General features: G+C 55.0%; 1 protein-coding gene across 3 annotated transcripts in view; it reads left to right on the forward strand.

Moving 5' to 3' along the window:
• The first annotated feature begins 427 nt into the window (after positions 1-427).
• The window catches only part of VSTM2L (V-set and transmembrane domain containing 2 like), a 42,664-nt gene continuing 25,692 nt past the window's right edge, over positions 428-17,399 (forward strand). For 2 of the 3 annotated variants that reach the window (XM_023227973.1, XM_023227972.1), the window contains exon 1: positions 435-796. In XM_023227973.1, the coding sequence (XP_023083741.1) occupies positions 676-796 (121 nt within the window). In that variant the 5' untranslated portion in view covers positions 435-675. Of the gene's footprint in view, positions 797-17,399 lie in introns of all 3 variants that reach the window. The other variant, XM_023227971.1, reaches the window with a different exon arrangement.

Consider the following 17,399-nt stretch of genomic DNA (forward strand, 5'->3'; position numbering starts at 1 on the left):
CAGCCCAGGCTCCCACCCTACCTCGCCCTCACCCCTAGCTCCACTGGCCCCCGACCCCGGCCCCGCCCTGCCAGTAAAGTTAGGAGCCTCTGAGCGCGCTGGCCTGGCGGCGGGTGCCCTGGTTTTTCTCCCTCTCCCTGCTGGACGGTATTTCTGTGGCTGAAGCCCGTTGGGTCGTGCTTTGCGGGAACTGCGGAAACCCAGTCCCTGGGATGGCTCTCTCCTCCCCATCCCGGCCCCGCCCCCGCACTCGGGCGGGGGAAAGTTGCGGGTACCACTTTAAAAATCCCAGCCTGGGCAAAACTTTGATGATAAATCAAGCGGCAGATCCCTCCGCCGCCTGCTCCGGGCGGGAGGAGGGAGAGGAGGAGGTAGGGGAGGAGGGAGGCGGGAGGCGGGAGGAGGGTGCGGCGGCGGCGCGGCGTGGCCTTCCGCGGAAGGGAAGAGTCCCGCAGTCGGAGGCGGCCGGCTGGGCGTGCGCTCGCTCCCCGCAGCCGGGGCTGGGCCGGAGCCGGGCGAGGGCTGGGAGCCCAGCCGGGCCGGGGACAGCGGGCGAGGGGCAGCTTCCGGAGCCGGGCAGCCAGGCCGCGCAGGTCAGGGGACGGCGGGTGCGGGGTCTGCGGTCTCCGGGGCCCCGATGTGAGGCGGCGGCGCCCCCCGGCCCGAGCGCGCACCATGGGGGCCCCGCTCGCCGTAGCGCTGGGTGCCCTCCACTACCTGGCACTTTTCCTGCAACTCGGCGGCGCCACGCGGCCCGCCGGCCACGCGCCCTGGGACAACCACGTCTCCGGCCACGGTGAGTTCGGTCGCCGCCCCCGCGGACTTCCCCACCAAACCCCACCCCGGGCCGCGCCACTCCAACTTGGCCGCCCCGGGGCTCGAACCGGCGGCAGTCGTGGCGGGAATCCCGGGGCGCCCCCTGCCGGCGCGGTGGACTCGCCCTGGCACCCCGACCCTGCGGAAGAGGGGGTACCCAGGGCGCACCCCCGAACCTCCTCCCCCTACACTCGCGCGGATACGCACACCTCTATGGCCACACCGATATGCACAGCCGCGGACACACTCAGACGCACAGTCGCTGCTTTCTCACACTCACAACTCCTACCCTGCACATCTCTACACACCTCAGGTCCCCCTCCTCACTGCAAGCCTTTACACTTATGCCCACTACGCACGCACATCAGGCACTGCGCCGGTGGGCTCACTCTGCCAGCTGGCGCACACGCTTCGCCACAACTCTTGCCTGCCCACCTGCAGACACACTGGTGCGCGCGCACACACACAGGCACACACATACACACACGAACACAATTTGCTCACCCACTCCTCTCCGCTCATCTGCCTTTACTCTTCGTGGGTTTAACCGCACAGAGGCCCTTGTCCTCTCCCTCTCCGCACCCACCCCTTATACCACTGGAAAGGTCCTCGGGGGCAGAAGACCCTGTTTCTTGAGAACTGGTCACCTGAGGCCGCAGCCTCCCTGTTGGGCGGGTGGCATCTGGTGGAAGCCCCTCAGAGCCACCGGAGTAGTTGGGGTTGCTGCTTGCAGCCAGAGGCATGGGAGTGGGAGCGGTAGTGGAGGTGGAACGCCTGGTGCTTTTGTCTGCCTCTGGGGGTGGACAGGAAGCCGCTGCCATCCTTCCATAGGGTCCCCCCATCCTCATCCTCGGCCCTAGAGGACTGAAATGTGGGAAATCACAACTCCAGCCGCTGTGGGAGCCGGGGAGCAGACAAACATTCCCAGCACTGGCTGGCTGAGTGTCAGAAGCTCCTGCTAGCCCCAAAGGAGCCCAAGTTGGCAGCAGAGTTGGACTGTATGAGCCTGGCGGCTGTGGGGGCTCCCCCTGGCCCCTGTGAGCCTGGCTCTGGGATGGGAGCTTGAGCATAGATGAAACCAAAGGAGACCTTTCTTCCGTGCAGCCCTTCACTAGACAGACTCCCAGCCTTGTGGGGGAGGCTGCAGCCCCAGTGCTGGGCACTGTGGGCCCAGGGCTGCGGGGAGGTTTGCACAAAGGCCAGATAATTGGATGATTTATTCTGATGGGAGTGAGTGAGGGGTGTGGGGGGCTAGATAATCAGGGAAGGCTTTGCTGGGGTGTGACACATGAGTGGGATTTCTCCAGTGGAGAGGGGGGCTTCAAAGCCATCCTCAGGGTCTCTGCTTTTGGGGAACCATGACTCCCCACCCCCTTCTGCCTCACTGTGTACATCATTTATGTACCCTTCGTACCCCTCACCTGATTTCTACTGACCTGGCTAGAGCGGTGGTAAATAAGGAAAGGGTTCTTTTGATCCTCAACTTACAGATAGGGACACCAAGGCTCAGAGAGGTGAAGGAAGTTGTCCAAGGTCACACAGTAAGAGAGTGACTGAGCCAGGACAGGCCCCAGGGTCTGTCGGGCCAAGACAGCGCTTTTTTCCAGGACATTCATCTCCCTGTCAGATTCCCTCCCATTCTAGGGAAACTGGGAATTCCTCCCTCTCCACCCCTCCTCTCCTCGCTCTGCTCGGTTCCTTGGCACAGTTGGAACTTGCAGTAGGAGGGGTTTCCACGGAGGGGCTTCTCTGAGTTTGCAGTCCCGAGGGGTACAAGGAATGGGACTCTGAGGCTTATGGTCGTTCTGTCCCTAGAGCACCAGACCCCAGGGACTTGGGTGCCACTCTGTCATTCCTGAGGTCCCAAGGTGGCTCCCCCCGTGGAGAAGCAGGGTCTGTCTGCCCTTTGTGTGACAGTCTTTACCTGCCCCCTGGTGCCAGGTAAGCTGAGGGGGCACAGCTCTGCCCAACCAGCTGTAATCTCCCCTCTGCACCCTGGAGGGTCAGGCTAAGGCCCAGGGCAGGGGCTAGATGAGAAGGAGGCACCCCTAGTTGCTGGGGAAACTGGCTTCTCTCCTGAACCCCCCGTGTGGCTCTGGGCAACTGAGCCACTCCTCTGGGTCTCCCTGTGTCCCTAAAGAAACAAGGAGGCCAGGCTGCTCTGCAGGGGCCAGGCTGCCTTCCCCCGACATTGCTAGGTTCAAAGTCACCAAGTAGTGACTGCCGAGGAGCCCCCACAGCTGCCCCTCTGCCGGGCCAAGCACCCGCCACCACAGGAAGGGTTTGGAACCACTCACTTAATCACAAAAAGAAACTGTTATTAATGATAGTGAGACGCGGCGAATAAGTGGGTCATGTCTAATAAGCCATTTGTGTTCAGGAGGAGAATACCAATTTGATAAAAGCTGTGTGTGCTGAAAAAGCTCCGAAATTGCTGTTTAGCAGATTGGAGCCTGATCGTTTCATTATTCCTGGGCTCCGTGTGTCCTCAGCTGATTCAGGAAATCGGGAAGGTGTCTCTATGTCTGGGGGTGGGGGGTGGGGGCTGGAAGCAGGGACTCCTGGGGAGGGGCACGTTGACCCCAAGTGCTTGGTGGCTGCTCACCCCTCCAGCTCCATCTGAGCCCAACCTGGCCTTCGGGCTCCTGCTTTCCACCTGCCTGCCCTGGAGCTTGTCACAGGGAGAGCCTACGGTCAGATGGGTCAGAAGGGACATCTGTTTTGCTTCCCATCTCCCTCCCAACTCCACTCAATGCACTTGGAAGAGGGCTTTTTCGAGCTGTGAGGAACGAATGGGGAGCATGTATCTCAAGGAGGCACCAGGCACTGGCAGGTAGGGTGGTGATGGTCTGTGTCTGCACCTAGTAGGTGCTCAATAAACAGGAGCAATTTTCGTTTTTTCTTATCAGAAAAATGTTAAGTCATTCCCGTGGGCACAGCAGGGATGGGAGAAAAAGGTGCAAATATTGATGAAATGCCTACTGTGTGCCCTGTGCTGCCAAGGCCTTGCCAGTGTTAACTCCCTCAAGCTGACCATTCATTCAAGGTTGGTGTTGGAGATAAGAGGAAACTGAGGCTCGGAGAGGGCCAATGATTTACCCAGAGGTGCTGAGTCTGTACGGAGAGCTGGAAAGCTGTGTTTAGGATGAAGGTGCATTTGGCGGTTCTGGGACTGCCTCCTCCAGGACAGCCTTGAGGCAGGCTTGGCCATGGTGTCTTCATTCGTGTAGCTGTAACCCAAGCTTGCTCCCTTCTAGCTCCTCAGGGAACCAGCACAGCAATGGATTCCACCAAGAGGAACCAGCCACTCAGAAAGGTGGCAGGTATCTGAGGATACCTGTAGGTTAGAAACAGGCAGCTGGACTGGACCCCAGGATCTTTCCAGATCTTGCCCAGGGGTGGGATCCAGAAGGCAGGGTCTTTGTGAAGATCTCTGCAGACCCCTACAGCTTGCAGAGGACCCAACAAGCCTCACATGGCAGAGTCCCCCCAGGGAATTTGTTACAATGCAGATCCCCCCAAACCCACTGCCAGAATGGTTATTTGATGGGACCTTGGAATGTGCATTTTATTATTATTTTTTAAATTTCTCTTGAGACAAGGTCTTGCTCTATTGACCAGGCTTGAGTACAGTGGCACAATCTCAGCTTACTGCAACCTCTGCCTCCTGGGTTCAAGCAAATCTTTTATCTCAGCCTCTGAGTAGCTGGGAGTACAGGCGTGCGCTACCACTCTCAGCTAATTTTAAAATTTTTTGTAGAGATGAGATCTCACTATATTGCCTAGGCTGGTCTTGAACTCCTGGGCTCAAGCCATCCTCCCTCCTCGGCCTTCCAAAGTGCTGGGATTACAGGCGTGAGCCACCGCATCTGGTGGAATCTGCATTGTAATAAGTTCCCCAGAGGATTCTCATGCAGTCTGGGGTTTGGAAGCCACTGCCTAAGTATTTACCCATACCTGATGGGAGATGTAGGGACAGGAAATGTCTGGTGCTAGGAGCTGGCTTGGTTTGGTTTCACAGGGGAGGGAGAGGTCCAGACAGGGGCAGGTGGATGGTCCCTGAGAGAAGCCCCAAGAAGCCTCACACTGCAGCAGACAACACCCCTCCCGCCCCTACCCTGTCCCCCCCACACCCCTACCCACACACACCCCTACACACACCCCTACACACACATCCCTACACACACACAGACACACACACACACACCCCTCCCCAGGCAAGCACCTTCAATTATTCATATACCCCAGTGCAGACAAAGATCCTGGCTTGGCCGGGGGCTTTGTCCATTGAGTGATTCACTGTCCTGAGATTCTCTCTGTTGCCAGGAGGGACCAGCAGGGCGCTGGGGGAGGGAGGGGGCACGGGGCCATTTGGCAAGCAGCCTGTGCACTGAAAAATGACTCTGGTTTCCTTGCGTTCCTTACTAAACTGTTGGTATCTCACCATCAATAAGCTGGCTAGTTTGCTGGCTGGAAGATGAAGAAAATTGAGTCCTGTCTTCCGAAGGTTATGATGTTAAAAATGTGTTCGTCTTTGTCTCAGGCGTTGGTGATTATTCTATCAATTACGCCTGTAAACACTTCTGCCTTGGGCTGAGGGTTTTCCGGCCTCCTGTGGGGAACTGGCCCTCACAAGCGGTTTTCCCTAAGTCTGTCACACCAATTGGTTTTGACACCTTGCCCATCAGCGGCTCCCGCAGCCTTTTCCCCAAACAAGAGGAGCCGCAGGCGGCCAGCAGGACGCAGGGAATTCGGTTCCTTGCCATGGTGACAGCCAGGGTGGTGGGCAAAGTCTCCTGTGGAAAACAAGTGGGCAGGGTGAAGGGAGTCAGGTAAGTGGCCCCTTCTGATCCACCAGCTGTGGGGGCAGGAGATGGAGCTTTTGGAATGAATCATCGAGGCCCCTTGGGATCATGGTCTCCAAGCCTCCCTCTTACAGATGAGAAGACGGAGACCCAGGGGCAAGGGGGAATTTGCCCAGAATTGCCCTGGAGGGTACTTCTTGGATTTTGGGATTACCTCATCCAACTCTGTACAAATGGAGAGATTGGCTGGGTGCAGCGGCTCATGTGATCCCAGCACTTTGGGAGGCCGAGGTGAGTGGATGACTTGAGCCCCGGAGTTTGAGACCAGCCTGGACAACATAGTGAGACCTCGTCTCTACAAAAAAAATAGCCAGGCATGGGTATGCACCTGTTGTCCCAGCTTCTCAGTAGACTGAGGCGGGAGGATCATGTGAGCCCAGGAGACAGATGTTGCAATGAGCCGAGATTGCGCCACTGCACTCCAGCCTGGGTGACAAAGTGAGACCCTGTCTCAAAAATAAATAAATAAAAATAAAAACAGGAGAGATAAACATATGGAAGCAAATGTGTGTTGAGTGCCATGCCAGGGCCTTGAATGGTGTCATCTCATTCAATTCTAACGAGAACTCCAAAAGGAAGGACTGTCTCGGGCCCACTGTTTAGATGAAGAAAATGAGACTTGGGGAGGTTAAGTGGCTCACCCAAGGTCACACACCTACCAGATGTCAGAGGCTGGACTTGAACTGAAGAATCTGGCTCCAGGGCTGGGAGGCCAAGGAAAGAGGAGGAAGAGGCCCACTTCACACAGTGGGGAAGAGCAGGGCTGGGCCTTGAGGCTTGGCTCCGGGGTGGAAGGAGTGCAATGGCCTCTGCATTCCACACCCAGGAGAGTGCATGGTGGGGAGAGTGCATGGTGTAAACAGCAGCACAGGTGCCCACGTGAGAGTGTTTGGCCATCACCTTGGACTTTGGGGACCAAACCAGCTGCTGATGGGGTTGTGGGAAGACCCTCTCAGTCCTGAAAGGAGTTTGGGGCCTGCTGGGCACACTGGGGTCAGATTTCCTTGTGTCCTGGGGTCCAGGACAATGCCTGGCCCAGGGACGTCCAAGGAGGACGAAGCAGGGGATGAGGTCTGAATTCTTAAAGCTTTGCTCATTCCAAGTCAGTATATTTTTAAACATTCAAATGATTTTAATTTCATAAGGAAACTATGTTTAAAGGGGGAAAAATCACAAAATTGGAGCCCCTTCCTCATCCCTGCTGAGCAGAGAAAGGACATCCTGGAGTGGGCAAGGCTGATGGCACCTTGCAGCGGGTGGTCCCGGGCTCTGTCCTTGGGGTGCATATGCGATGCTGCAGTCATGAGGATGGGGGAGTCCAAGGGTCGTGCCCTCCTCCCCCGACCTCGATGAGACACTTGCATCAGAAAAAGCCGCAGTGGTCCAGCTGGGGAAGAAATCGGCTCCTCTCCTTCCTGCTGGACCCGGGGTCCAGAGCCTGCCCAACTGGCTCTGCCTGGTGCCCACTGCTCCGGAGAGGTGAGGTGGGGGTGGGGAGGCAGAGAGGAGCTGCTGCTCCTCCAGGTCCCCTTCTCACAGCCAGGCCTCCCTTCCCTTCCTTGAAGCCATCAGGGAGTCCCTGGGACTCAGCTCCACCCCCCACCCTCAGTTTCAACCCTCTTCAAAACCCCCCAGGGCCTGCAACAAGATTGGGTCCTACCTGAGAGATGATTTTAGGCAGAACCTAGAGAAACCTCTTACATTTTAACAGTTACGCATTTATTTTAATGTGTACTGAAAAAATATAACCGGCACATCAAAACTGTGATTTCACAGATATGATTGCTTAGGATGAGACTAACGGAGGTATTCAAAAATGGTGGGTTAGTTTATAGAAAAACATTAAGGACATAATAGAGCATACGGCGCTTGGGCAAGTCCGTGGGGATCCACGGTGCGGACATGACTTGGGGACCCGGGGGCACCTGACGGGATGCTGCCATGTTTGGGAAGCTTGGTCATTCATTCATTCTTTTATTCACTCAACAAATATCAACTGGGCACCTGTCATGTTCCAGGCTGTTTTAGACACTGGGGACTTATCAGTGAAGAAGACAGCTAAGGTTCTTGCTCTCGTAGAGTTCTCAGTCTAGTGGGGGAGACAGAAAACTGAACCCGTAAAGAATATGTAAGTATAGAGCTGGGCGCAGTGGCTCACGCCTGTAATCCCAGTGACTCAGGAGGCTGGGGCCGGAGGGTCACTGGAACCCAGGAGATTGAGACCAGCCTGGACAACGTAGTGAGACCCTGTCTCTAAAACAAAAAAATACAAAATTAGCCAGGTGTAGTGGCTTATGCCTGTAGTCCCAGCTATCTGGGAGGCTGGGGTGGGAAGATCGCTTGAGCCCAAGAGTCCAAGGCTGCAGTGAGCTGTGATTGCACCACTGCCCTCCAGCCTGGGTGACAGAGTGAGACCCTGTCTCCTAAAAAAAGAAAAAAAGAAGAAGAAGAATATATATATGTATTGTGATAAGATTTAAGAAGTTGGGGCCAGGCGTGGTGGCTCACACCTGTAATCCCAGCACTTTGGGAGGCCGAGGCGGGTGAATCACAAGGTCAGGAGTTCAAGACCAGCCTGGCCAAGATGGTGAAACCCTGTCTCTACTAAAAATACAAAAATTAGCCGGGCGTGGTGGCAGGCACCTGTAATCCCAGCTACTTGGGAGGCTGAGGCAGAGAATTGCTTGAATCTGGGAGGCAGAGATTGCAGTGAGCCAAGCGAGACTCCGTCTCAAAAAAGAAAAAGAAAAAGAAAAAAGCTGGGATAATTTTAAACACAGAAACACAGAGAAGGACACTCACCTGTGGGGCAGTGAGGGTACCTAGTAGTGAGCTCCCTGTCACAGGAGGTGTGCAAGCTGAGCCCTACCCGTTACTAGCTGGGGATATTAGTGAGGAGATTTCTGCCTTATTTCCCAAAGGAGCAAAGACCGTTGAAGTAGGCAGAGCAGCCAGAACACAGTGGGCGGCTAATAAAGATCTGTCACACAGCAACTTAGTGATGGTGCTGGCACAAGGGCCCAGGTGGGTGGAGCTCCCAATGCCGAGGATGCCCTGGCCCCACCCAGGGGTCATGGCAGGGATGGGGCCTTCTCTGTCCCCTGTGGCATGGGGACAGTGGCTCCTCGGTGACTTCACTTTAGCTCTTAAAGTGCCAGGATGGGGAGAGGGGCTGGGGGATGCTGTTTTTTGTCTACCGTGCTCCCCTCTCCCACACCCTGTGTTTGCCTTGCTGGGTGACTTGGCATGTCCCTGCCCCTCTCTGGGCCTCAGTTTCCCCACTGAACAATGGTGAGTTTACCTGAGCTCCAAGCCTGTAGAATTCTTCCATCTGTATACTTAGAAACCACATCTTTTGTCCCGCAGCCAGCATGTATGTGCGTGCGTGTGTGTGTGTATGTGTGTGTGTGTGCATGTGTGTATGTGTGCAGGCGAGGATGGAGCTGGTGGGAGTGGTAGGAGTCCATCAGCACCTTAACTCTCAGTGGCCTGCAGGCATCTGTGGACCAAACAGCAACCAGCATTCATCAAGCACTCTCTGTGTTTCCATCGCTTCCCCTGTCTCCTCTCATCTACTCCTCACCATGCTAGGAGGCGGGCACTCCCATTTTACAGAGGAGGACACTGAGGGGCGTGGTGTGACTTGCCTGAGGACACACAGATGCTGAACAGCAAAGCCGGGCTTGAGCCCAGCTTGTGGGATGACAGAGCCAGAGTTCGTAGCCTGCGCATCTGTCCTGCTCCGGGCTGCCAAGCTGCGTGTGTGGGCAGGTGCTTTGTTCCGGAGCAGTGCTCCTGGCTTGCTCGGATTCTCACAGGGGTCAGCGCTGCCAAAATGCTGAGAATGCCCTGTTCTGGCTACAAGCACATGGCTCCAAAAGTCTAGGCGCCTGCGTCTGAGTCCAGCACTGTTAGTGGGAATGGTGGGGCCCTGGGGGCGTGTGTGGGACCCTGTGTGTTCCTGCCTGGAGTTTCTAGTAGGGGGAGTGGTGTTTCTCTCTGACTGTGTAGGTGGGGGGTGTGTCTGGGGGGTGACTGTGTGGTTGGAGGGACAGTGCAGACTGAGAGGAAGGCTGGGGGTAGCTCAGGTCTGGGCTGGTGCCCTCTGCCCTGTGCCCGTTTGCCTCAGTACCAGCCTTCCCTGCCACCTGCACACTGGTGCCCTTGAAGGTGAGACGCGGAGGCTATGGAAGCGTCTGGAAGGTTCGAGCAGGAGTCAGAGCCGGGGGAGGGGGCCTTGCTCCAGCGAGCTACCAGCGAGCGGGGCAGCAGTGTCCACCTGTGCCTGGGAAGTGCTCTCCAGCGGCCCCTCCCTCTCTGGATCTCTCTCTCTCCCTGCCCTACTGCTCTGTGGGTCTTTCTTTCTCTCTCCCTCTGTCTGGGTCTCTCTGATCTTTCTCTGTCTCTTTTCCTCTCTATCTCTGTCTTTCGATCTCTTTCCTCTCTGTTTGTTCCTTTGTGTCTGTTGGATCCATCATCCCCTCTCTTCTCACCACCCCCACCCGTTCCTTCCCTTCTCTCCGGTACGCACACAGCGCTCTTCGATGACATCTCAAGATTACACATACATATATTCCGTATATGATGGCGACACCCACACAGAGCAGGCACTCAGTAAATGTCAGCTGAATGAATGAATGAGTGACCAAATGACGAAGCTGGAGGGGACACTGACGCTTGTCTACACTGGCGGTTCCTAATTTTTTTGGAAGTCACACTCCTCTTGAGACGCTCATGGAAACTATGGATCGTTTCCTCAAAAAATGCCACGGAGTTTTGCCCACAAGCTTCAAAGGGTTTTTTGAGGCCCCCAAAGCCTGTCTATGGCCCCAAGCAGAAGCAGCCTTCATTTCACGGGAGAGGCCCAGACAGTAGTCAGGGCTGGCTTTGGGACATGGGACAAGTCTGTGGCAGGGCCGGGCTTGGATCCTGGAGTCCTTTCTCTCTCCCTGCAGCCCTCTCATGCCAGCTGGGTAGGAACAAACTTCATTCACTTTTCCTAAGTCCTTGATGAGCATACTCAGAGAGTTGGGGTCGGGAAGAGATAATGGGGGACTGTAAAACAGACAGGAGCCCAGGGAACAGTGCATAGGCAGGTGGGCCAAGTGAGGGAGGTCACTAGAGGGAGGTCACTGTGTCCTAGTGCAGTCAGGGAAGACTTCCTGGGGGAGGCAGGCTCCTTCTGGGCCTGTATCCAGGGACCGCTGGGCCTGAGAGGGGACTCCAGAGGCCAGCCTGGAGCTGCGCCTGGCTGCTTGGGTCTGGTAGAGGCTTCATGTGGAGAACCGTGTCCATGTATTTAGAAAAGCAGGCTGCAGCTGGAACCTCCAAGAATCGGCTCTGGAGTTTGGTCGTATCCCCTGGAGAAGGGGGCAGCCCTGGAAGCCTTCTGAGTGGGGAGAGCGCACGGCCAGGTTGGCGTTGGGGTAGGTTGGCTGTGGTGAGTGGAGATGGGGAGCCGAAGCAGGACTTGAGGCTGGAGGGGGTGTGCACGGACAGGAGAGGCTGCTCCCGGGAAGGCACTGAGTTTGGTGTGAGCCTTGCTGAGTTTGTGGTTCATGGGAAGCTAGGGCTGGCCAGGTATCCAGGGAGGGTGGGAACGTGGGCTCAGAAAAAGAGGGAATTGGGGGTGGGTGTGCGCACATGTGTGTGTGCCTGTCTGTATGTGTGGTGTGTGTGCATGTATGTGTATGTGTGTATTGTGTGGTGTGCATGTATATGTCTGTGTATATCTGTGTATGTGTGGTGTCTGTGTCTGTGTGTGATGTGTGGGTGTGTGCATCTGTGTGTATATGTGTGTGGGGTGTGGGTGTCTGTATGTGTACGTGTGTATGTGTGCATGTGTGTGTGGGATGTTTGTGTGTATGTGTGGGTGTGTGTATGTGTGTGTGGGGAGTGTGTGTATATATGTACGTGTGTGTATGTATATGTGTGTAGATGTGTATGTGCGTGTGTATGTGGGTATATCTGTGTGTGTGTGTGTATATGTGTGTAGGGGGTGTGGGTGTGTGTACGTGTGTGGGGGGAGTATTTGGGTGTGTATGTGTGTGTATGTGTGTTTGTATATGTGGGGGGAGTGGGTGTGTGCATATGTGTGTGTATGTGTATGTGTGCGTATGTGTGTGTGCATGTGTGTGGGTGTGTATATGTGTATGTGTGTCTGTATTGTGTGTTGTGTGTGTGTGATGCGTGTGTAATGTGTGTGTGTATTTGTGTAATGCGTGTGTAGTATGCGTGTGTGTGTACACTGGCCTCCTTTCCAGTCCTTGCACACACCAAGTTCCTTCCCTCCTCCAGAACTTTTCTCTCCCTGGCTGTTCCCTCTGCTCCTCGTGCTCTGTTCCCGCCTCCCTGGCTCCTGGCTACCCCCGTTCTCCACGGACCCCTTAGAGAAGCCAGAAGCCCATGATCTGTCAGAGCCGCATCGCACGGCCCGCAGCAAACGTGGGGCTCCCATTCAACACGCCCACCTTGCAGAGGGGAAAACTGAGGCTTAGAGAGGCGTGGTGAGCTGGGGTGCCACACCTAGTTCAAAGCAAGGGTGCAGAGCCCAACCCTATTTTCCCCCAACCCGGCATTTTAAGGGTGTCTCTTGGGATGGGGGTGGGGTCTTGACTGACCCCTCCTTCCTCAGAGCCCCCCCCCCCCCCCCCCCCCCGGCTGGGGCCCGAGGTGGGGAAGGCGGAGAGCTGACGGCGGGCTGTCCGTTTCTCTTTGTGAGGTTTTAAAAAAATCATTTCCGGCGTTGAAGGCGGCGGCAATTAGGGCCTGCTCGCTGGGGAGCTGTTTGCCGCCTGTCATCGGTCCGGGAAAGGGTCCCTAATGGAGGCCCGGCGGCCAGAGCGCAGGGTAGTGGAAATAGTGCTCAAAACAAAGCTTCACTAATGGTCTCCCGGCAGGCAGGGGAGGAGAGGGAGGGGCGGGCAGACAGCGGCTGAGGGCCCCTGGGACAGGGCCCAGATCCACCAGCTCCTCTCTCCGCGGCCCTTAGACACCCTCCAGCTAGTGCGGGAAGCCCCAGGCCCCTACCCGCGCTGCTGCTTTCTTGCTCTGTGCTCTTGGCCTGTGAAATTCCCTCCCAGGCGGTGGGAACAGTGCGTGCCAAGGTCCTGGGGTGGGGCCCAACCCCTTCAGCCAGGAATTCTCTGGTTCTAGAATAGCCCTAGGGTTTGATAAGTCCAAGGGGCCAGGATCCCTGAAGAAGGAGGAGCTAGAGCCAGACTACGTGGGGAAGTGACAGGAGAGCAGCCTGATCCTGACAGGAGTCCACTGTGTGCCTGCGTGATCTCACTGCAGCACTGCCCACAGTACCCATTTTACCGATGAGGAAACTGGGCTAGAAGCTCAGAGATTAGATTCACCTACCTTGAGGAGGTGCAGTTGGGTTGAAATCCAGGTCAGCCTGACTCCAGAGCCCACATATTTACTGTTGCATCCTTGCATTTCGCAGACACAATTGGGCAGGGGTGGCAGGGGCTGGGATGGGGCATCTACTAGGTCCTGGGTCGGGGGTCAGGTATGAGCCAGGCCAGGTTCTGGTCAGGGTGGGGCCACACCCCCCTACCCATTGGGCACCCTCAGAACCTCTGTTCTGGAACATCCCGAGTGCCTGCCTCCATCTGTACCCGTCCGTTGGTCTCTGCCTCCCCTTTTGCTCCATTCTTCATGTCCCTGGCCCTCCTGCCTCCACCCTCAGCGCCACCCACAGTCCTCACTCTTCTTTCTCCTCAGTGGCTCTGAGGCTGCTCCTTTCTGGGGTTCCGGAGCAACCCCATCCCTGTGGTTGATGCAGCCTCCGTTGCTTCCCCCACTTCCTCCCTTTCAGCCCCTCCTGGCAGCAGGGGATGGCTATGCGCCTCGGCTTTGGAGTCTGACACTGAGTCTCAAATCCTGCCCCACTCCAGTCTCTCTGAGCCTCGTTATGCATCAGTGCAATGGGCTCACCCCACTAGCTTTGCAGGATGTACTGGGGAGGATGAAAATAAACGATATCGGTAGAGACGTCGGGACGCCTGTGTGCTTGCTCCCGGCTCCTGGCTCCCTGCCCCGGCCCCTGCCCTATCTCTGGCTCCCTGAGCACTCCCACGCTTGCCTCTCTCCCTGCCACCCACTCTCACTCCTTGTGGCCCAGACATGGGAAGAGCAGGCGGGAATTCCACTGGGGAAACCTGCTCAACTCCCACAATCCTGCAAGTGCCAGAATATTTTAGTTCTTCTTAAATCTCCCTAGATTTGTAATTCCACTGCTGTCTCCCTCAATATGTGCTGGTGGCCTTGGGAGGCACCCTGCTTCCAGCTTGCCGGCTCCAGCACTTCCTGCCCAGCTATGTTGGGGCAGGGAACCTGGGCAAGTCCCCACCTTCTCTGTGTCTCAGTTTCCCCATCTGTAAGAAGAGGACAATGATAGTGGCCACTTCCCAGGTTATTTTGGGGATGAGGTAAGATATTTTATTGTATTAAAGAAACACCTCTATAAAAAGTAATGAATTACTGATAATGTGCAACAGTGGTAGATGAACCTCAAAAACCCTATGCTAAATGAAGGAAGTCAATCACAAAAGACCACATATTATATGATGCAGTTTATATGAAATATCCAGAATAGGCAAATGTGAGAATGCAGATTTGAGGTTGCCAGGGGTTAGGGGCGAGTGGGGAGTGAGGAGTTTCCTTCTGGGGGGAAGAGAGCATTTTGGGACTAGTTGCACCACATTGTGAATGCACTAAACGCTACTCAATTGTCCACTTTAAAGTGGTTAATTTTGGCCGGGCGCGGTGGCTCACACCTGTAATCTCAACACTTCAGGAGGCCGAGACGGGCGGATCATGAGGTCAGGAGTTCAAGACCAGCCTGGCTAACATAGTTAAACCTTGTCTCTACTGAAAAATACAAAAAAATTAGCCGGATGTGGTGGTGGCTGCCTGTAATCCCAGCTTCTTAGGAGGCTGAGGCAAGGGGAATTGCTCGAACCTGGGAGGCAGAGGTTGCAGTGAGCCAGGATAACACCACTGCACTCCAACCTGGGTGACGGTGTGAGACTCTGTCTCAAAAAAAAAAAAAAAAAGAAAAAGAAAAAAAATGTTAGCTATTTAAATTTTTACTAGGCAGGGCACCCCCTCCTCCAGCAGCCAGAGACAGGCATGGACCCACTGGGGTGAATGTGCTTGTGTGTGTCTAAGACTCAGCAAGGAGTGGGTTCTACCAGGGAACAGCGGTTGTTGTGGACCTTCTGGGTGCTACACACTGAAACAGGCTCTTCACTTGCATTTGTGCATTTAATCCTCAAAATAAGCCTGTAATCAATGACAGTGGGAAACCAGATCTCAGAGTAGTGAAGCAACTTGCACAATGCCACCCAGCACGTCAGGGAGAACCGTGGCTCGTATCCTCACTGTAAATCCTGGGCTCCGCCTTGCCCTAGTGCCCGACCGCCCCCTGGCCCCTTCCCCTGTTAGCCACCACACCAGCACTTCCTGTGGGCAGAGCACAGTCTGAGCTCTGTGGAGCCTGGGGTTGCAGAGAAGAAGGAGGCTTTGGACTGGATGGGACAAGAGGCCGGTGACGGTGTGTGGCCCACGCAGGAGAGTAAACAGCTCCCACCAGGGGCAACATTTCTTTGATGTCTCCTATTTCATTCAAAATTTATGACTTCTATATTCTATCCCATAATATATTCATGTTTGTTTTAATACAAAAATAACGTTCTTGTCCCATGTTTCTGGAGTGAAGTCAATGCCTCAGGAAGTTGCTTTCCTGGTTTGAGCGGCGCAGACCATAAAGGAGTCATCCATTTGTTTCTTTGTTCATTCATTCTCCAAGTATGCATTCAGGTCTCTTCATTCCTTAAGCGGGTGTTAATTCTCACTACCAGCAATGATGCTGTGCCGAGAGCCACACTGAAAGAATCAGCAGGACTGGGATAGGGAAGTGGCAGGGAAGCTCTCCAGGTACGTGGCCCAGCAGGAGCAAGGCTTGGAGGTGGGAAGTAGTGATGGGTTGTGAGATTGGGCCATGGCCATCGGAAGCCAGGGCTGGTGACGGTGCTAGGTGCCCGCTGGTGTCCACACTTGAGCAGGATCTGCGTCCCAAGCCCCTTGTGATTAAAAAGAAAGTCTCTGCTTGGTGCTGCTCCAACTTTAACACCTAACCCTCGCCAGTCTCCCTTGTTAATGAGAAAAAACGGAGATTGAGGCTCATAGCCTTCAGCAGGCAAGCTTCTTTGGCTAGAATTTACGAATGCTGTTTGGTTTTCATAGCGTTTATTTTTACAGTTACCCTCTATTTATGGCAAGTGATGCTGATTTTTCATTTATGGCCGTAATAAAAGTCTTCTTTTAACCTGAATTTATTTAAGTAAAAAGGGAAAGATGCTTTGAAAATAGATGTTAAGTAAATAATGGTGCATGTGGTACAGGGACCCTGTAAAAATGGGGATGGCGGCTAAAAGGCTGGGCTTGGGAGACCCCTCTCAGGTATGCCCTTTCCTGTTCTGAGTACCCCCTGACTGTGCAGACCTCAGTCAGCCTTCAGGTTCAAGCATGTCTCCTCCTACTGGTAACCTTCCCTGACTCTCCAGGCAGACATGAGCTTATCTTTCCCCCCCAGGATCTTCTAGAACCTGCACCTCCTTCCATAGCTCCAACATGTAGTTTGCCCTGCATAACCCTGGGCAGCACTGTGATTCATGGCCATATGAACAGTGCACATCCTGAACAACTGTACATGGCGGTCCAGGTTCAATCCCAGCCATTGTTCCTATAGCAGTCTCTGGCATGTGTATCTCTCCTGGGGACTGCAGGCTCCCTGTGGTCAGGGGCCTGATCTGTGGCATCCTGGGAAGCCTGCCACAGGGCCTGGCTTAGTGTAGGGGGTCCATCAGAGTTGATCTCTTCCATTCCTTTTGAGGGAGGACTTAAGCTCCTACTGCATGCCGAGGCAGACACCTCCCACCAAGGCATGCTGCGGTTCCCTAAACTTTCTTACAAAATGCCTTCTTCTTGGCTTCTTAGGAAGAAAGCCCGTCTGTGTTTGCTTGCCTGTTCCAAGGTGAAACAACCTTCATCAACTCACACCTCCATTCCTCCTGCCGCAGGCACCTGTCAGGGGCCAAGGGCTGCCCAGAAAGAAACAAAGAGAACCCTCGGGTGCCTCCCTGGGGAGGAGAGGGCCCTGGATGGGGCCCTGGACACAGCCAGGCTTCTTTGTTTCTGGAGGGCTTTTCCATCCTGTTTATCTGGGTTTTCCTTTTATGGGGGTTTTATGTCTCCTGATTTTAGAAGCCAGCTGAGATTTACAGGCGGTTGGGCTGGGACCTCATTAAATCCTCCCTCTCCAGCCCAGGAGAGCTCTTATTCTGCTTCCCAGCTGGGAGGCAAGGTGGCCACAGGCCTTCCTGAACCTGGAGCACACACACCCTTGTGGCCCTGCCACCCAGCTGAGCTGGGCATAGAGCAGCCTTCCTGGAAATGGCCCCAGAGGATCACACTTTTTCTAGCTGAAAAGGTTGGGGCTTAGATAAGATTTAGGCTTCAGTGGGGGAAATTTTGCAGCCAGCTTGAAGTCAGGCTGAAATCTAACTTGTCCCTTGATGCTGTGTGATCTCAGGCACCGACTCTCCCTCTCCGAGCCTTGGCACTCCCTCTGTGAAATGGTGCTGATAATAGTACCATCTCATCACGTCTGAGAGGATGAAAGGGGTCCTGTGTACAGTGTCTGGC

This window comes from Piliocolobus tephrosceles, chromosome 20 (genome assembly GCF_002776525.5).
Source record: "Piliocolobus tephrosceles isolate RC106 chromosome 20, ASM277652v3, whole genome shotgun sequence".
Classification (NCBI taxonomy): Eukaryota; Metazoa; Chordata; class Mammalia; order Primates; family Cercopithecidae; genus Piliocolobus; species Piliocolobus tephrosceles.